The 21,520-nt window shown below is 38.9% G+C and overlaps 2 protein-coding genes across 2 annotated transcripts in view; both read right to left on the bottom strand.

Annotated features, from left to right (window-relative positions):
• Nucleotides 1-21,520, bottom strand: part of LOC131945143 (uncharacterized) — a 328,239-nt gene that overhangs the window by 277,358 nt on the left and 29,361 nt on the right. The window lies entirely within an intron of this gene.
• On the bottom strand, nt 1,211-12,676 carry LOC131945150 (ubiquitin-like modifier-activating enzyme 5). Its single transcript, XM_059306166.1, has 11 exons — nt 12,653-12,676; nt 12,126-12,215; nt 10,864-10,973; nt 10,160-10,246; nt 8,870-8,954; nt 8,329-8,433; nt 7,818-7,945; nt 6,305-6,440; nt 4,979-5,060; nt 4,190-4,299; nt 1,211-1,341 (listed from the first exon to the last, which is right to left on the bottom strand). The coding sequence occupies exons 1-11, from the start codon at nt 12,674-12,676 to the stop codon at nt 1,264-1,266; spliced, it is 1,035 nt and encodes a 344-aa protein (XP_059162149.1). The 3' UTR covers nt 1,211-1,263.

The following is a 21,520-nucleotide window of genomic DNA, read 5'->3' as shown; positions in this document are numbered from 1 at the left end:
AGCTGTACTAAAGTTGTCTGTTCAAACTGAAAGAACTTGGTTTTTTCTTAAAAGTATATTTCAGGATTCTACCATCATATGAAGGAATCAGTTATTTTTAATTTTTCCACACTGATACTGTTTATGTTCCAACCATCACAATTGAGTGCATGTTCAAAAGTAAAAAATTAGAGAGGCAAACATGATATTTGTAACAAACATTTAAAAAATAAATTGTCTATCAATTTACATTGGTAAGTGATCTCGATATCAAATTAAAGATCTTAAATCAAATGTTCTAATTCTAGATAATTATTCATGTCTTGCTGTGGACACTTACATTTTTGTTTAACCAAAACTGTAGATTCTATTCATAGCAACTTACATTCTTCCCAGTTGAATGTGAAATAAATAAAAAATAGTAAACATCAATATAAAACATGAATTTTGAAATGTTTTACAGCTGAACTAGCCATACTTTGATATACAATACTTAAATGGTCAAGTATCAGACCCAGACATACATCAGACTTTCTGGATCAGACATACATTAGATGACTTTAACATACACAGACAAACATCAGACTTTCTGGATCAGACATACATCAGATGACTTTAACATACACAGACATACATCAGATGACTGTAACATACACAGACATACATCAGATGACTTTAACATACACAGACATACATCAAATGACTTTAACATACACAGACATACATAAGACTTTATGGATCAGACATACATCAGATGACTTTAACATACACAGACATACATCAGATGACTTTAACATACACAGACATACATCAAATGACTTTAACATACACAGACATACATCAAATGACTTTAACATACACAGACATACATAAGACTTTATGGATCAGACATACATCAGATGACTTTAACATACACAGACATACATCAGATGACTTTAACATACACAGACATACATCAAATGACTTTAACATACACAGACATACATCAGACTTTATGGATCAGACATACATCAGATGACTTTAACATACACAGACATACATTAGATGACTTTAACATACACAGACATACATCAGATGACTTTAACATACACAGACATACATCAGAGTATATCACATGAGGAATAAATACACAGTGATTAGACATGTTTGAATTAATTACACCACCTAAATGTTGAGAGTGATGAGACATTAATTAATTGTATTAATTACACCGCCTAAGTGTTGAGAGTGATCAGACATTAATTGAATTAATTACACAGCCTAAATGTTGCCAGTGACTTGATGTTACAAGTTCTGCATCTGTTTCATCAGGTCTTGTAAACTCAACTCTGTGGCAGGAACAAACTCAGTCACGTCCACCTCCTGTATCAGATGTCAAGGGGGAAAACATGGTTAGACAAGCTCTTTGGTGGGGAGAAAACATGGTTAGACAAGCTCTTTGGTGTAGAGAAAACATGGTTAGACAAGCTCTTTGGTGTAGAGAAAACATGGTTACACAAGCTCTTTGGTGGGGAGAAAACATGGTTAGACAAGCTCTTTGGTGTAGAGAAAACATGGTTAGACAAGCTCTTTGGTGTAGAGAAAACATGGTTAGACAAGCTCTTTGGTGTAGAGAAAACATGGTTAGACAAGCTCTTTGGTGTAGAGAAAACATGGTTAGACAAGCTCTTTGGTGTAGAGAAAACATGGTTAGACAAGCTCTTTGGTGTAGAGAAAACATGGTTACACAAGCTCTTTGGTGGGGAGAAAACATGGTTAGACAAGCTCTTTGGTGTAGAGAAAACATGGTTAGACAAGCTCTTTAGTGGGGAGAAAACATGGTTAGACAAGCTCTTTGGTGTAGAGAAAACATGGTTAGACAAGCTCTTTGGTGTAGAGAAAACATGGTTAGACAAGCTCTTTGGTGTAGAGAAAACATGGTTACACAAGCTCTTTGGTGGGGAGAAAACATGGTTAGACAAGCTCTTTGGTGTAGAGAAAACATGGTTAGACAAGCTCTTTAGTGGGGAGAAAACATGGTTAGACAAGCTCTTTGGTGGGGAGAAAACATGGTTAGACAAGCTCTTTGGTGTAGAGAAAACATGGTTAGACAAGCTCTTTGGTGTAGAGAAAACATGGTTAGACAAGCTCTTTGGTGTAGAGAAAACATGGTTAGACAAGCTCTTTGGTGGGGAGAAAAAATTTGTTAGACAAGCTCTTTGGTGGGGAGAAAACATGGTTAGACAAGCTCTTTGGTGGGGAGAAAACATGGTCAGACAACCTCTTTGGTGTAGAGAAAACATGGTTAGACTAGCTCTTTGGTGGGGAGAAAACATGGTTAGACAAGCTCTTTGGTGTAGAGAAAACATGGTTAGACAAGCTCTTTGGTGGGGAGAAAACAAGGTTAGACAAGCTCTTTGGTGGGGAGAAAACATGGTTAGACAAGCTCTTTGGTGTAGAGAAAACATGGTTAGACAAGCTCTTTAGTGGGGAGAAAACATGGTTAGACAACCTCTTTGGTGTAGAGAAAACATGGTTAGACAAGCTCTTTGGTGTAGAGAAAACATGGTTAGACAAGCTCTTTGGTGTAGAGAAAACATGGTTTGACAAGCTCTTTGGTGGGGAGAAAACATGGTTAGACAAGCTCTTTGGTGTAGAGAAAACATGGTTAGACAAGCTCTTTGGTGTAGAGAAAACATGGTTAGACAAGCTCTTTGGTGTAGAGAAAACATGGTTAGACAAGCTCTTTGGTGTAGAGAAAACATGGTTAGACGAGCTCTTTGCTTTAGAGAAAACATGGTTAGACAACCTCTTTGGTGGGGAGAAAACATGGTTAGACAAGCTCTTTGGTGTAGAGAAAACATGGTTAGACAAGCTCTTTGGTGGGGAGAAAACATGGTTAGACAAGCTCTTTGGTGGGGAGAAAACATGGTTAGACAAGCTCTTTGGTGTAGAGAAAACATGGTTAGACAAGCTCTTTGGTGGGGAGAAAACATGGTTAGACAAGCTTTTTGGTGGGGAGAAAACATGGTTAGACAAGCTCTTTGGTGTAGAGAAAACATGGTTAGACTAGCTCTTTGGTGGGGAGAAAACATGGTTAGACAAGCTTTTTGGTGTAGAGAAAACATGGTTAGACAAGCTCTTTGGTGTAGAGAAAACATGGTTAGACTAGCTCTTTGGTGGGGAGAAAACATGGTTAGACAACCTCTTTGGTGTAGAGAAAACATGGTTAGACAAGCTCTTTGGTGGGGAGAAAACATGGTTAGACAAGCTATTTGGTGTAGAGAAAACATGGTTAGACAAGCTCTTTGGTGTAGAGAAAACATGGTTAGACAAGCTCTTTGTTGTAGAGAAAACATGGTTAGACAAGCTCTTTGTTGTAGAGAAAACATGGTTAGACAAGCTCTTTGGTGTAGAGAAAACATGGTTAGACAAGCTCTTTGCTGTATAGAAAACATGGTTAGACGAGCTCTTTGCTTTAGAGAAAACATGGTTAGACAAGCTCTTTGGTGTAGAGAAAACATGGTTAGACAAGCTCTTTGGTGTAGAGAAAACATGGTTAGACAAGCTCTTTGGTGTAGAGAAAACATGGTTAGACAAGCTCTTTGGTGTAGAGAAAACATGGTTAGACAAGCTCTTTGGTGGGGAGAAAACATGGTTAGACAAGCTCTTTGGTGTAGAGAAAACATGGTTAGACAAGCTCTTTGGTGTAGAGAAAACATGGTTAGACAAGCTCTTTGGTGGGGAGAAAACATGGTTAGACAAGCTCTTTGGTGTAGAGAAAACATGGTTAGACAAGCTTTTTGGTGTAGAGAAAACATGGTTAGACAAGCTCTTTGGTGGGTATATATAAACAATGGATTAACTTAACAAAAGGATAGGTATGTCAACTCACCTGTGTGGCAGGTTAACTCACCTGTGTGACAGGTTAACTCACCTGTGTGACAGGTTAACTCACCTGTGTGGCAGGTTAACTCACCTGTGTGGCAGGTTAACTCACCTGTGTGGCAGGTTAACTCACCTGTCTGGCAGGTTAACTCACCTGTGTGGCAGGTTAACTCACCTGTGTGGCAGGTTAACTCACCTGTGTGGCAGGTTAACTCACCTGTGTGGCAGGTTAACTCACCTGTGTGGCAGGTTAACTCACCTGTGTGGCAGGTTAACTCACCTGTGTGACAGGTTAACTCACCTGCGTGGCAGGTTAACTCACCTGTGTGACAGGTTAACTCACCTGTGTGGCAGGCTTAGTGTAAGCCACTGTAACTCCTTCTGTCAGCTCTGGTTTTTTACCTTCAGCTGCCAGAGCTTCTTCTTCTGTTGTCTCAGCTACAATCTCTATACCTGCAGGTACAGAGGGAATACATGACATTGGGGGAGTATATGACATTGGGGGAGTACATGACATCAGGATGAGTATATGTCATCATAATCTCTATACCTGCAGGTACAGGGGAATATATGACTTCAGAGAGAATATGACATCAGGGAAAATACATGACATCAGGGGAATTGCAGGTACAGTGGGAATACATGACATTGGGGGAGTATATGACATCAGGGGAATGCATAACATCAGTGGGAGTATATGACATCATAACCTCAATTAACAGGTACAGAGAGAATATGACATTAGGTGAATACATGGCATCATGGTAATATATGCAAATGGGGGAATGTAAAGTAAACTAAAGAATCTTCTTTAGACCTAGCAATCTATTGGGTAGATTAGCAGTGTTCATATTATGCTTCTTGACCTCAGCACATTAAGGGAAGGTGTGGTCAGCACTTTGCCAAGCTGCTTTTACTTTCCCAAACACGCGACAGGTACCCATCAGAGCTGGGTGGACTCAGGGACTTCCTACTGACATGGACCCAGATTTGAACTCGAGAATTCGGCATCACGGGGAATACATGACATCATAGGACAACATATAAAAGAAAAATTAGATGCCTCCACCACAAAATGAAACAACTAGATAATCTAATCTATGGGACCCCCCCCACATAACAATCAACTTACTCCACTCATTCTCCTCATGTACCACAGCCACCTCCTCCACTTTCTCCTGCTTGTCTGTCTTTGGTCTAGCGGCTTCTCTCTCCTGTAACACACGGTGGAGTGGTGTAACACATGGTGGAGCAGGGTAATATAGGGTGGAGTGGGGTAACACATGGTGGAGCAGGGTAATATAGGGTGGAGTGGGGTAACACATGGTGGAGCAGGGTAATATAGGGTGGAGTGGATTAACACTTGGTGGAGTGGGGTATTAACAAATAGTGGAGTGGGCTAATAATACAGGGTGGAGTGGGGTGATATAGGGTGGAGTGGGGTAACACATGGTGGAGTGGGGTGATATAGGGTGGAGTGGGGAAACACACGGTGGAGTGGGGTATTAACAAATAGTGGAGTGGGGTAATATAGGGTGGAGTGGGGTATTAACAAATAGTGGAGTGGGGTAATAATACAGGATGGAGTGGTGTAATACAGGGTGGGGTGGGGTAATGCAGGGTGCAAAAATCATTTAATTAAAAATCCATAAATAAACAATTGCTAATTCTACTTCTACTTAAGTTGCCAGTGATTAAATGGGGAAAAAAGTATAATGATTTTTAAAAATGTATGGCTGAATAGCTTTCAAATTTTATCTTGAAAAAATTTCAGCCATTGAAAGGTGTTTATCAGATGGGAAAATGATTGGAAAATATAAATCTGGGGTAAAGATATGACACCAGGAACTGACATGTGACCCCAGGAACTGACATGTGACCTCAGGAACTGACATGTGACCCCAGGAACTGACATGTGACCCCAGGAACTGACATGTGACCCCAGGAACTGACATGTGACCCCAGGAACTGACATGTGACCCCAGGAACTGACATGTGACCCCAGGAACTGACATGTGACCCCAGGAACTGACATGTGACCCCAGGAACTGACATGTGACCCCAGGAACTGACATGTGACCCCAGGAACTGACATGTGACCCCAGGAACTGACATGTGACCCCAGGAACTGACATGTGACCCCAGGAACTGACATGTGACCCCATGAACTGACATGTGACCTCAGGAACTGACATGTGACCCCAGGAACTGACATGTGACCCCATGAACTGACATGTGACCCCAGGAACTGACATGTGACCCCAGGAACTGACATGTGACCCCAGGAACTGACATGTGACCCCATGAACTGACATGTGACCCCAGGAACTGACATGTGACCCCAGGAACTGACATGTGACCCCAGGAACTGACATGTGACCCCAGGAACTGACATGTGACCCCAGGAACTGACATATGACCCCAGGAACTGACATAGTCTATTGACGTGAGGACAGACCTGGAACAGCTGCTGTTGTCTGCGACAATGTGAGTCATCACACTGGGGGTTGGGCTTCATCCTCATGGTGGGGAAAAAATCCTGGAGGGCATTGTAGCCCAGGTAGTAGGAGACAGATCCGAACTGGAGCAGGTACCTGTGGGAGGGTAGAGACAGGTGAGGTGGTGGGATGGTAGAGTCAGGTGAGGTGGTGGGATGGTAGAGTCAGGGAGGTGAAGGATAGTTGTGGTTTAGTGGCTAACTAATTCTTACTTTTATTTTAAACTAGGCATGCTGCCCAGCTTCGCTTAGGCTTTCAAAAACATTGAGAATTTGAATGCTTAATTAATTTGCCCGAGGGTCGGTCTACGACCTCAGGAGTTATGAAGAGGTTCCTACGTGGACAATTTTTTTTTCGATTTATAGCTCATATAAGGCGCCGGTCAGTCGAGGTCTGTTTTGACCCCCTCATCGTAGACTTTTCGGCCAACCGGCCCCCGTGTTCTGTCGCCCCAAGGCAAGATCCTGCCAAATTTGAAGCGCCTGCGGCGCCGGGAAGTGCCCGATGTCGGGCACCCGACAACTTTGCTTCATATATTATAGAGATTAGCAAATTGCATAGATAAACAAAGATTGCCAAAGTAGTTCCTTTCTTTATAGTCTAAAATAGGAAGATTCACATATATAAAAAAAAATTAGGTTTGACTTTGTGTATCTTGATCCAGCACCACCTGCCTGGTATCAAGTACACTATCATCTCAGCTAATTAGGTACCTTTTAAAATATGGAGAATAAAAGAAGTGTTTAAAAAAATAACTTACACTAATATGCCTATTTTTTCAAATAATTTTTTTACCCAAAATTAGCCAGTTTCATTGCTAAAGAAACAAAGATTTCTATAAAATATTTAAGTCCTGAAAAAGTTTATTATAGAAATTTATTTTTGGAATTGATTCTACAGTAGATAGAGTCTAAATCTAGATCTAGAATAGATCTTAGCGACGTAGCGTAGATTTAGATCTAGTCTAGATCTAGAATCTCTAGATCTAGAATCCAAATAGATAAAATATTTTTTTTAAGTTTAGGCCGAGAATATCGTATTGTGTAGTCTACATTTCATAGCGTACATAGCTCTAAATCATATTTGAATGAAATAGTTCATTTTTTAACATTCTAAACTCGGAAGATGACGTCATCAGTTTCGTGCTCTTGTTTTTGTGTAAACAAGCGACGTCATTGTTAAATGCGTTCTTGTCCCAAGTTTATACACTTTTCCGGTTGCATAAATAATACTGTTTCTCTACATTCAAATTTTTTTTTATTTTTCTTCTTTAAATAAAATTGTGGTTATACATTTAAAACATCTAAGACATTATTTTCAAAAAAAGTCCGTATAAAGGTATCCAAATATCGCTGCCAATTCTGACGTGATGTCCGGCGAAAATATTTTGCGGACAGACAGAGAGAGAGAGAAGTGCGAACGTGGGGTTTTATATATTAGGATATTAACATTCTGGACCAGCTAGTGACTTACTTGAGGACATTCTGGACCAGGAACCCAGCAACAACAGCCATGGTGGTGGGGAGGCTAGCCGCACACACACCCTCTTTCTTCAGGGTCCTCTCATCTGTGTGGGTGGCCACGACTAGTGGAGGGGCACACTGGGGTAAAGTGTAACATAGGAGATTAGAAGTTAGATCAGTTGAGTTCTCTCATCTGTGTGGGAGGGGGGGCACACTGGGGTAAAGTGTAACATAGTATATTAGTAGTTAGATCAGTTGAGTCCTCTCATCTGTGTGGGTGGGGGGCACACTGGGGTAAAATGTAACATAGGAGATTAGAAATTAGATCAGTTGAGTTCTCACATCTGTGTGGGTGTGTCGTGGCACACTGGGGTAAAGTGTAACATAGGAGATTAGAAATTAGATCAGTTGAGTTCTCACATCTGTGTGGGTGTGTCGTGGCACACTGGGGTAAAGTGTAACATAGGAGATTAGTTGGATTAGTTGAGTTCTTGTGACTTACACTGACACACACAACTTACAGCGAAGCATGAGGTGTCCCCAGGTACAATAAACTGGATGTGACCAGACACAGCGTTTTCACTGACCCCAGACTCAAACCACGACTGACCCAGTTCATTGCAGGCCTGAAACAGTTGACCACAAGATTTTAATCAAACCACGACTGACCACAAGATTTTAATCAAACCACGACTGACCCAGTTCATTGCAGGCCTGAAACAGTTGACCACAAGCTTTTACTTAAACAGAAAGTGATAAACAGAATTACAAGAATGTAATCTATAACAAGGCTTAAACTTTACAAAACACCATCATTATTGTTCAACTTTGACTTAGTCTTGAATCACTAAAAGCAATACCATGTTTAGCTAAATGTGAACAACAAAATTTGTTTTAATTTCTTCACATTTGATAAAAATTGTTTTTTTTAAATTTATTTTTTTGCACTTGACAAAACTTAAAATCAATAAGTTTAAAACTTCCTGACATTCAAATTTATTCAATTTCATGATGTAGACAACAATAAATGTAAATACATGTAGAAAAACATCTCAAACCTACTGTGTTAATTGCCATACGAGCTTCAAAGTTGTCGACACAGCTGAGAACTAGGTCAACAGGCGTGTCCTGCTGTTTGCCACCCAGCCTGAAAATAAAACAAAGGTCATCAGAACTAGGTCAATAGGTGAGAACTAGGTCAACAGGCATGTCCCGCTGTTTGCCACCCAGCCTGAAAATAAAACAAAGGTCATCAGAACTAGGTCAATAGGTGAGAACTAGGTCAACAGGTGTGTCCTGCTGTTTGCCACCCAGCCTGAAAATAAAACAAAGGACAAAAAGTTAAGAATATCGAGACAAGTATGTAAATTATTCATGGTCATATATGTGTATCCACCACACAGATTATTGCATTTAGTGATGCAAAGATGATACAGAATATATCAACTTGTGAACTAAAAAGAGGCAAGAAAAGCAGCAAAAACTATTTTCTCCTTTTTTACTTTCTCGTATATACGAAGTATAGAGAAAGTCTTGTAATCGTGCAAAAAAAAAAAAATCAAGATTTTTACAAATCTCGACGTTTTACACCTCACTGATACGGAAAAACATAATTTTGCAATCTTGTCCGTATGTCTGTGTGTCTGTGTGTCTGTCTGTCCGTGTGTAAACACGATAACTTGAGTACCATTACAGCTAGGTTGATGAAATTTCATATATAAGTATTTTATCAAAATCGTAGATCCGTATCAACTTTTGAGCGATTTCTGATAACCGGAAGTGGTACTTTTCCTACTTTGAATTTTTCAAAAGCCTATAACTTGAGTACTATTTCAGATAGATAAATGAAATTTCACATGTAAGTAAAAGATCTAATTCTCTACCATCTGTTAAATTTTGAGTAATTTCCGTTGAATGGAAGTAGTACTTCACGCTACTTCCTATTTCTCAAAAAACTAATGTAAATTTTAAAAGTACTAATAATATTGCGCACTATTATGCGCTTTTTTATTTCGCGTTCACTTGGTGTGCAATTAATTTGTCTACGAGATTTTATTCTATTTTTAAAACTTTAAGTATTTAAAATGGATTAAAAATCATGTCTATAGCCCGAGTTCCCATCCCCTGTTATTTTATATAATAATATTCGAGAAAGTTTAGGGGAGATCACTCCCGGTTTATTAATTAAAATAGCTAAATTCAGTGGATTTTTTGTAGCAGGCAGGTCACGTCTGGAAATTAAAATATGAAATTGCTGGGTGTTACAGTGCGTATATTGTCTAAATCCCAGTAGAAGACAACTGTAATTGTTTACTTTCTTGTTAAAGTTAGATCAGAGCTAGGGAACCTCACCTGATTCTGTCCATGAAATGTTGAAAGTTATCAACTGTTGTAATGTTGTAGTTGTAAACTTCAAACTCAACATCTGGGTTGATTTCTCTGAAACATGAAAGATTGATTCAAACATTTAATAAATCAACATCCAAATAAAGCAAACTTGTGTGAGCAAATAAAATCTTCCTGTCCATACATTAATAATTACATACAAATTATTTAATCAACTTTGTTACTCTATTGTAATATTTGCAGAGAACAATCAACTGATCAACAAAGCTGAAGGGCTGTTTACTGGTATAAAAAGGTTAAAGTACACAAAGTTCATGTAAGTGTCAAGGGTGTAATGTTTTAACTTCAACCAGGGGAATTATAAGGAGGACATAATATATGAATGAACCCCCCCCCCCCCAATTAGGCTTTTAGTTACTACAACTAAGCTGCATGTAAACATTCAAAATATGTGTTCACAAAATGTGATTGACCCATAGCTCTACAAAATGTGATTTACCTGTGGCTCTACAAAATGTGATTTACCTGTGGCTTTACAAAATGTGATTTACCTGTGGCTCCACAAAATGTAATTTACCTGATGGCTTTACAAAATGTGATTTACCTGTGGCTCCACAAAATGTGATTTACCTGATGGCTCTACAAAATGTGATTTACCTGATGGGTCTACAAAATGTGAATTACCTGTGGCTCTACAAAATGTGATCTACCTGAGCGTCCTCTCTGCAGCCTCGACCTTGCTGAGACCAGCTTGGTGCGGCTGGTAGAACAGCCTGTTCATGTTAGCCAGCTCCACCTTGTCATAGTCAAACAACAGCAGCTGTAGGGGCATAGACATAGGGCATAGTCAAACAACAGCAGCTGTAGGGGCATAGACATAGGGCATAGTCAAACAACAGCAGCTGTAGGGGCATAGACATAGGGCATAGTCAAACAACAGCAGCTGTAGGGGCATAGACATAGGGCATAGTCAAACAACAGCAGCTGTAGGGGCATAGACATAGGGCATAGTCAAACAACAGCAGCTGTAGGGGCATAGACATAGGGCATAGTCAAACAACAGCAGCTGTAGGGGCATAGACATAGTCAAACAACAGCAGCTGTAGGGGCATAGACATAGGGCATAGTCAAACAACAGCAGCTGTAGGGGCATAGACATAGGGCATAGTCAAACAACAGCAGCTGTAGGGGCATGGACATAGGGCATAGTCAAACAACAGCAGCTGTAGGGGCATAGACATAGTCAAACAACAGCAGCTGTAGGGGCATAGACATAGGGCATAGTCAAACAACAGCAGCTGTAGGGGCATAGTCAAACAACAGCAGCTGTAGGGGCATGGACATAGGGCATAGTCAAACAACAGCAGCTGTAGGGGCATAGACATAGTCAAACAACAGCAGCTGTAGGGGCATAGACATAGGGCATAGTCAAACAACAGCAGCTGTAGGGGCATAGTCAAACAACAGCAGCTGTAGGGGCATAGACATAGGGCATAGTCAAACAACAGCAGCTGTAGGGGCATAGACATAGGGCATAGTCAAACAACAGCAGCTGTAGGGGCATAGTCAAACAACAGCAGCTGTAGGGGCATAGACATAGGGCATTGGTAGTTGTAGGGACGTAGTAAAAGTAGCTGTAGGGCTCAGTCAAACAGCAGGGTAGTAATATTGGGATTCACCACAGTAGATGGTCACCATCACCATGGCTACTTCAGGAAATTGTCGGCCATTTTTTAATTTTTAGACTTAACTCTTTGAGCTATAAATATATGCTAAATATTATAGCAATAGGTTTAGAAATAAGCATTTCTGGCTAATTTAGTATTCATCACCCGCCCATGTCCTTAAGGTAGTTAATAGCATCATCACTAGTAATTAGCTTGATATTAAGAGTTATGCCGTTTTGTCAAATAATTGCACAAAAACCTAAGTACTACAAACTTCCTCTAAACACACGTCCCAAACTGCTGACCTTGCCAATACCACAGCGAGTCAACATCTCAGCTGTCACACTGCCAACACCACCCACACCAACAACAGCTATGCTGAAGTCACGAATTCTCTGAAACAGTACACAAAACACTGTTAACAAATTAAATTACGTAAAAACGTTTGCTATCAATGTGTAGAAAAAAAACACCAACCAGGCATCAAAAAACTAAAAACCTTCCCATAGTAGGCTTGTATACACGGGTGGTAGGTGATGATGTAGGACTTAACAAATGTACAGCTGTACAGTATGTAGATCAGGTGAGATGACTAAACTCAGGGTTTTATGGATATATTATCTATAATCTTAATAGTTTATTGGACAGCCTATGCATAGACAACTGTAGATTAATTAATTGGTGCATCAGTGGTTTTTTTTCTGGCATTATTCTCCTGAGGGGGAGGGGCTAAGAGATGCCAGAAAGCAACTCAGTCGATGAATTTAACTACCAGAAATTAATCATTTTCTTACAAATTTGTGACGTTTTAGAGTTCAGAAACAAAACATACCTCATAATTCTCCACAATCCCCATTATGACATGGAAATTATAGTTCAGAAATCAAAACATACCGTACCGTACCGTACCGTACCGCACTGCACTGCACCGTACCGTACCGTACCGTACCGCACCGTACCGTACCGCACCGCACCGCACCGTACCGTACCGTACCGTACCGTGCCGTACCGTACCGTGCCGTACCGTACCGTACCGTACCGTACCGTACCGTACCGCACCGCACCCTACGGCACCGCACCCTACGGCACCGCACCCTACGGCACCGCAAGGTACCGTACCGTACCGTACCGTACCCTACCTTACCGTACCGTACCATACCATACCATAACATACCGCACCGTACCATACCGTACCATACCGTACCGTACTGTATCGTACCGTACCGTACCGTACCGTACCGTACCTTACCGTACCGTACCGTACGTACTGACCGTACCGTACCGTGCCGTACCGTACCGTACCGTACCGCACCGTAACGTACCGCACCGCACCGTAACGTACCGCACCGTACCGTACCGTACCGTACCGTACCGTACCGTACCATACCGTACCATACCGTACCATAACCATACCATACCATACCATACCATACCATACCCTAACCCTATCGTACCATACCCCCCCCCCCCCAAACACACAAATAATTTAACCCTTTCAATTTACTCTACATGGTAATTAATCCCTATATGAAATTTTTAAATCTAGAATTAGGACACTAATTGTCTGAAAGAAATCGTGTTTCCTACTGTTCCTCTGCATTCAATGTAACGGATTACCCGTCGAACCGGGAAAAAAAGTAGATTAAACACTTCCTTTTCGAAAGTTTCCAACCCCTAAACCTAATCCTAGCCCTACTTCTATCTATGATACAAACGACAATATTACCTTACAATGGGTGTTACGTTTAATGTCAGACACTAACATATATCTAGAATGTGCTCCATTAATAAATAAAAAAATATATCCATAATGAAAAAAATTCATAAAAAACGTTTTAATAACAAGCTTTTATGTAACAATGCACTAAAAAGTAGAAAATAAACTATAGACTACTATTTAAATTACTATAAAAAAAGCGTGGGTCACTTTAGTATCTATTGGATACCTTTACTAATGTTAAGGAAGACACCCACGCTTTTCTTTATAGTTATTTAAATAGTAGTCTATAATTTATTTTCTACTTTTTAGTGCATTATTACATAAAAGCTTGTTATTAAAACGTTTTTTATGAATTTTTTTTCAGTACTTTACATGATTTATTTACAATAGAGTTACATGACTAAAAACCATTGCGCGCCTACTGAACGTGATGGCGCAGCTATTGAACGTACCGTGATGGCGCAGCTATTGAAGGTGATGACGCGTGTGGTGTGGTTGGCTAGACATGCCTACTAATTCGGTCCAAATTTTAATTAATTCATAAAAAATTTAATTAGGCATCCAATTAAGTCAAATTTAATTTAAGATTGCATTGCCTTCATGTCTTGACCCACGTGTCAAATGTGAATCGTATCGGTCAAGTAGAAGTTTCCGAATTTTCACTCCTGCGTTTCGATCTAGGCTGACGACTGACGACAGAGGAAGTGAGTTAAATAAAAGCTTGTAAAAAAACTCTGTGGATGTTCCAGTGATTTTCGAGCTGAATGGAAGCTCTCTTGATTTGGCAATCCTTGCCTTGTTTTCAGCGTCATATAAGGCGCTCAAATGGGCGTCTAGAATTGTTTATAAAGTAGGTTAAAAAATTACTTATTTACGTGGCATAAAATTGGTCATGGAAATATATTAGTTAACAATGTATAGTTCGTGGTTTCTCTCAAGTAAGGTTGTCTTATTTTTAGCAGCTGGGGCTGTGTCGTAAATTTTATTTAAATATCATTTCCGAAAGGGGCGGCACTATGAAGAATATATTAATAACTACCAGGTTAAATAAAATAACAGAACAGAATACATACCTCTGCATTGCATATTTATTTAGAATTTTTGTTATGTTTTAATAACGTCTAACAAACTAAACAATGTTTTTACTTCTTTCACGTCTACACTAGAATACAAAGCTAATGAGAACATTAAACTCTTGACACATACACGTTTATTCAAGGGAATCGTAAGTTTGTTTGTTAACATTGTGCAGGCAAGAAGAGAAAATTATCAATTACAGGCAGATTAAGTCCAACCATTCCCGCTATGATTTCCTTCAGAGTTTGATCCACTGTGGGGATGTCGCCACCTTACATATACACACTCAACTGGAGCCTGTACAAGAACATGTTGTGTACGTGTACTTGTACCAGCCATCGTCCCTCTTATGTTCGTGTGTCCATTGTCCTACAGAGACCTGTTTAGGACAGCCATGAGGATGTGACACAAGATGGGTTAACTTGTCCACATCAATAAATTTAGTGTATTTCTCACTAACTTTTTCCAAAAGAACATCAAAGTGCCGATACACCTTGTCAAATTCATCAATCAGCTCTAGGTCACATGACACACAGTGTAAACTCACACCTGTCTCCATCAGCGTCTGCCCACCTCACCCACCAGCCATCAAGACTGACCCCAGGACTTTTATTGTCATCAAAACCTACAACACACCTGGTCTGTCTCGCCTCACTCTCATCAAACACCACATGTGTGGCTATCCTCACACGAACCTCCCCCCACACTTTGCTGGGCGTGTCCGAGTGTTGACACTTGCCACATGCACAAGTGCCCTTGTTGTCACTCTCTGTGTACTTGACCACACCACACACCCTCCCCGTCCCTGTCCTCAACACGTCACTTCCACTGGTGTTATAAAATGGATATTGACCTCTGAAGCATAGAACAGACTTTGGTCTCTTTAGACTGGTGTACTTGACCTTTATCAGGACCGTTAGGGCAGACAAAGCTTTAACTACATCCAATATGATGACCTTTCTTCAACACCAATGATACGCTTTTTGGAGGGTTCATGACTTCACTTAACTTGGACATTTTTAAATTTTACTTTTGCTTAGAAAAACCTAAAATAAAACTAACAAACCGGAAAAGTGCGTATTTTCACTGCCTGCGCATGCAGACACCCGCTTAATGGAAAAAATACGAGACGAACTTCAAGGCAGAGTTTTCTGAATGTCTGGCGGGCCACAAAAAAATGTGGCGGGCCGCACATAGCCCGCACTTTGCCCACCCCTGCTCTATAGCATTATATTTTTACCAGCTTTTATTTAACTAACTTCCTCGTCAGTCGTCAGCCGTCAGTCTGTCGTCAGTCTAGATCGAAACGCCGGGGCGAAATTGCAGGCACCTCTACTTGACAGATACGGTTCTTAATTTGTACGTGGGTAAAGACATGAAGACAATACATTGTTATAACTGGGTTCTAATGTGTACCACAGTTATGCAGTGAGAGGGTAAAACTACTTGATCCAATATTATATTCCGATACCAGTACCATTTTATTATGTCTATCCGGTTAGTAGCTTATCTTAAAACACGACGACATCAACGCATACAAATGATTTTACAGAATGACATTGTTTACTGGTTCTATTTATTGCACTATAAGGAATAAACATTGAACGACTTGAAAAAAACGATACTAAGACTGGACATCCTAACCCTAACATAACACGAACAAGACTAATTGAAGCTTCTTCCCCGGCAACATCGAACTCACACTAAAACGTCACTTTCTTGCGTACCGCGTCACACTTTCACTCGTTCAATATTATAGCTTCACACCAGCATTCATGCGCACCAATTTGTCTAGTTAAACATACATCATAACATATATCGTGACATTTAATTTGACTTAATTGGATGTCTAATTATTTTTTTATGAATTAATTTATATTTTGACCAAATTAGTAGGCATTTCTATCCAACCACACCACATGCGTCATCACGTTCAATAGCGCGTCATCACATTTAATAGGCGCGCAATGGTTTTAGTCATAACACTCGACTGTAAGTAAAAAAATGTAAAGTACTAAAAATTTTTTTCATAAAAAACGTTTTAATAACAAGCAGCCAATACCTGCGACCAAACGGAGCCTTGAGCGCTGTCCGTATTGTCATCGAAACATATCGAAGGCCAGCTTCGATTCTTGGTGAGTATAGACAATAAGGTCTTGCGAGTTTTGATATAAGCACTATGCGTTTATGTTTCCATTTAAGTTGTGTTTATGTTATGAGTGTTGAGTTTCTGTTTCCGTTTGTGTTTTTTGCGTATGCATTTGTGTTTGCATTGTGTTTGTGTTTTTATTTGTGTTTTTATTTGCGTTTGCTTTTGTGTGTGTGTGTTGCGTTTATGTTTTCGTTTGTGTTTGTTTGCATTGTGTTTCCTTTTGTGTTTGTGTTGTGTTTGTGTTTTCTATTGTGTTTGTGTTTGCATTGTGTTTGTGTTATGTTTGAGCAAGTGTTTTGTGTTTAGTTAAGCACGGTTATGCAGCTAGTTAAAATACACATATAGACAATGATGGCGATGACAAATCTAATGTGGAGGTTTAAACAAAACAAATATACAAATATAGCCTATAAATATTTTATTTCTCAAAAATAAACATTTGTTTATAATTTTGTTCATGTGTCTAACAACTCTAAAACAAACTAAACTAATAATTTCTTGTCTTCACCAGAATACAAAGTTGCTGATTAAGACATTCAAGTCTTGATACACACAAGGGAGCCGCCATTTTGTTTTTTTACATCAGACAAGCGAATAGAACCAACAGTTACATTAGACAAGGGGAGAGAACTAACAGTTACAGATGGATCAACACAAAAACACAACCTCCCCACTATAATTCCCTTCAGAGTTTGATCCACTGTGGGGATATGACCACCACCCGCCATATCCCAGTATGTAGACAGCAGCTCCACTGGAGCCTGGACATGTACATGTTGTGTACGTGTACGTGTACAAACCTTCCCTCTCACGTACGTGTGTCCATTGGCCCACAGAGACCTGTTTAGGACAGCCATGAGGATGTGAAACTATAACGGTCAACTGGTCTACACCAACAAATCTCCTGTATTTGTCCCTTACTTTCCCCCATAGATCCTCAAAGTGCTGACACATCTTGTCCAGTTCATTAACCAACTCTAAGTCACATGATACACAGGTAAACTTACACCAGTCTCCCTCAATGTTTGCCTCTCTCACCCACCAGCCATCAAGACTGACCCCATGACTTTTATTGTCATCAAAACCTACAACACACCTGGTCTGTCTCGCCTCACTCTCATCAAACACCACATGTGTGGCAGTTACCACACAAACCTCCCCCCACACTTTGCTGGGTGTGTCCGAGTGTAGACACTTGCAACATGGACAAGTGCCCATGTTGTCACTCTCTGTGTACTTGATCACATCACACACCCTCCCCGTCCCTGTCCTTAACACGTCACTTCCTCTGGTGTTATAAAATGGATACTGACCACTAAAGCATGAAACATACTTTGGTCTCTCTAGACTGGTGTACTTGACCTTTATCATGACCGTTAGGGCAGACAAAGTTTTGATTACCTCCAACATGATGACGTCATGATAACGTGCGGGGGAGATGATCCAAGTTAAAATCATTAACAGGTATAAAGTGGACATGACCTGGATTCTTCTTACATCTGGTATAGTGCTTGTGTAAGTCAGCTTCACCTCCATAGCAGATCTCGGCTTCATGATGTCCTGGAGAGATAATAGGGGAGGGAATTGTTATTCTAAAAAAATTCAATTTGAACGGTGTAACTATAAAAATTAACACACACTTATTATTTCTAATACAACTAGCCATCGGTACCCGTTACAAGGGCAATTTTGGTGACTTTTAGTTCTCTTCTCTTTACAAAAGGCTACCCGGTTTTTCTTTTAGATATTTATCTCCGGGGAGCGGCATTTAATTCTGTCCGAGGAGGGTTCGGGGGTTGTGTGTGCGTTCGGGGGGGGGGGGGGGGGGGGCGGATACTGGTTTTTCTATATTTTTGTATGAATTACTTTTTTCAATTTTTTTCGTAGGTGAAAAGGGAAGAAACTTTAGAGATGCCTGAAGAAAATGTATATACCTATGGAAAGTGAGTAATCAAATGAATTGTAATTAAGCTTTTTAAAAAGTCATTATCAAAACTTAGGAAAACAAACATTTTATTGATCAAGAGCATTGGAATGAAAACGTTGTTTAGATTATGTAAAGAGGGGTTTTGTTTTATGTACTGTCTATGTTTATAGGCCTACTTGCTTAAAATAACATAGACTACCAATACCTATTAGAAAAATTAAAACAAAATTATATACAGTATTAGTCAACACAATACCATATTAAATGCACTCGCTGATTAAGAGACTTAAAATTAAGAGACTTAAAAAATTTCGCTAAAAACCCGGCTGTTCAATTGTAGTTATGTTGGTTTTTGTCTTTTAAAAACACATGTTTTGGCTGAGCATGGGTCTGACCGAACTATCCCTTCATATGCTAAAATGACAGAAACAGTTGAACTCTACTTTACCTGCCTGGTGTCCCGCCAAGTCCCAATAGACAAATTTATCATCAACATATAAAAAATTTAAGATTGACTTCGTGTGTCTCGGACCCATGCCACCCGCATGTTATCAATTATATTATCATCTAGGCCAATTAAGGCACCTTATTATTCATGAAGAAAAAAAACGTATTTAAGAAACTTAACTTACGCGAATAGGCCTATTCTTTCAAACTAAATTTTATCCCAAATTAGCCAATTCCATAGCTAAAAAAACAAAGATTTCTATAAATTAAGAAAAAAAAAACGTATTTAAGAAACTTAACTTACGCGAATAGGCCTATTCTTTCAAACTAAATTTTATCCCAAATTAGCCAAATTAGCTAAAAAACCAAAGATTTCTATAAATTAATTAAGGCCTGTAATATAGAAATGTATCCTTTGAATAGATTCTAGTGTATATATAGCCTAAATCTAGATCTTAGCGTCTACGTCTAGTTTTTCGGTAAATCCAGTCTAGATCTAAAATCTCTAGATATAGAATCCAAATAGATAAGTTAAATTTTATAAGTTTAGGCAGCGAAAAATGTATTGTATACATTTCATAGCGTACGTAGATCTAAATCAAATTAAATAAAATAGTTCATTTCTTTATATTCTAAAATCGGAAGATGATGCCATTAGTTTTGTGTACTTTCCTTAGTGTAAACATTTGTGAATTCATTGGTAATCGCGTTCTTGTCACAACTATAAACACTTTTCTGGTTGCATAATTAAAACTGTTTTTCTTTATTCGAATAAGTCTTTATTTTTTAAAATTTTCCTCTTTAAATAAAATTTTGTTTATACATTTAAAACATCTACCATATTATTTTCAACAAAAATCCGTATCAATTTCTTTATGTATCGCTGAAGATACTGATATGATAGCCTGTGAAAATATTTTGCGGACAGAGAGAGAGAGAGAGAATTGCGCACATGGGCTTTTAAATATTAGGATATTTTTATTAGCTGGTGAAGATGAAGGAGAGTTGACATGTATTATGTGGTATATATTGCCTGCAAAATGACCATTTTTACTAACCATAAATTGTCTACCAATTTATCATGTATGTATGTAGTTATTTGCCCAGCAGATCTGTATAAATTGAACTTCTTAAATTTTACGTACATTTTGCATATATATTTTACACAATCTGAGGCTCACCTGGTATAAAACCTCTTTCTGTATTTGTTTCTTCTAAATGTGCTGTCTCATCTTGCCTTTCTTCCAACTGTGTTGTCTCATCTTGTTTACGTGTTAGACCTAAAACATTTCATCATCAAAGTTTCAATGACATTAAATATAAACCACGGTTTCAATGAGATTTAAAAATAAACCTATACTAGTAAATAAAGCGTTTCTCTATTTGTAAAGCAACTGGGTCTAAAGATTTACAGCAAATACAAAACATGTTGCCTAGAAAAATTTATTTGACCTTTCTCTGCCATCTGATTTTCTCTTTTCTTTCCACCTGTATTTTCCATCTCTGACAACTTTACCTGCAATAAAACGATTATTTAAAAAAAAAATTTACATTATATGATTTTGTTAAAAAATGTATCATCATTTAACTCATCCTTAAGGATGAGTTCCACATTTTATTCCGAGGATGTGAAGACAGTTTGGTGAGGTGCTGGCAAACATAATCTGGTCATAGAACTCAACTGGAGTTGAATCAGCTGAACTCTAGTTCAAATCATCCACCATTACCTAGTATCACAGTAAATTACATTACATGTTTTCTTTACCTTAAATAACGGTTACATCAGATAGTAGCCTACATAAAAAAATTATATCGTTCAATATCAAATTTGAATTGTTTTTAAATAGTACAATATTAAAAAGTAGCTTAACACAATCGCACTTGAAATGAAATGATATTTATATAATTTATATAGAAAATATAAACTTTTAACAGTGTCCGCCCCCCCCCCCCCCCGAAGAAAGTCTACCGCCCCCCCTCCCCCCGAAAATTTCAAGTGCTCCCGGAGAAAAAAGTCTGGAAGATACACTGCTACATAGATAGTTATTCAGATCTAGATTCTATATAATTATCTAGATACAATCTTTATCCATATCTAATTACTACTGGATTTATTGGTGTTGCAATATAATAAATTAGTTAGATATAAAGACCTATTGGTACTACCGCAGTTTAGCGTCGGTTATTATTTCTGAATGGTATAGCACAGGGGTCGGCAACCTTTTGCTACGGAAGAGCCAAAAGTTACAATTTACAAAATTTCCCAGGTTTTAAAGAGCCACTGACATTTTTATTTCAATATTATGATATTTGATAAGGATTAGGTAAATAGATATAATTCTTGATTGAAATAAATAGCGTTAAATATTAACTAATA

The sequence above is a fragment of the Physella acuta genome, unplaced genomic scaffold (genome assembly GCF_028476545.2).
Source record: "Physella acuta isolate Inbredline_101_S28 unplaced genomic scaffold, ASM2847654v3 ptg000527l, whole genome shotgun sequence".
NCBI classification, from domain to species: Eukaryota; Metazoa; Mollusca; class Gastropoda; family Physidae; genus Physella; species Physella acuta.
Note: the sequence above shows the minus strand (reverse complement) of the source record. Positions and strands in the feature narration are given on the sequence as shown.

Excerpts from the sequence above, each read along its gene's own strand:
- LOC131945150 (XM_059306166.1), bottom strand. The coding sequence starts at position 12,676 with ATGGGGATTGTGGAGAATTATGAG. Across the intron at positions 8,434-8,869 it reads CTCGTATGGCAATTAACACA|GCCTGCAATGAACTGGGTCA; the intron begins GTAGGTTTGAGA and ends CAACTGTTTCAG. Across the intron at positions 1,342-4,189 it reads ACACTAAGCCTGCCACACAG|GAGGTGGACGTGACTGAGTT; the intron begins GTGAGTTAACCT and ends CATCTGATACAG.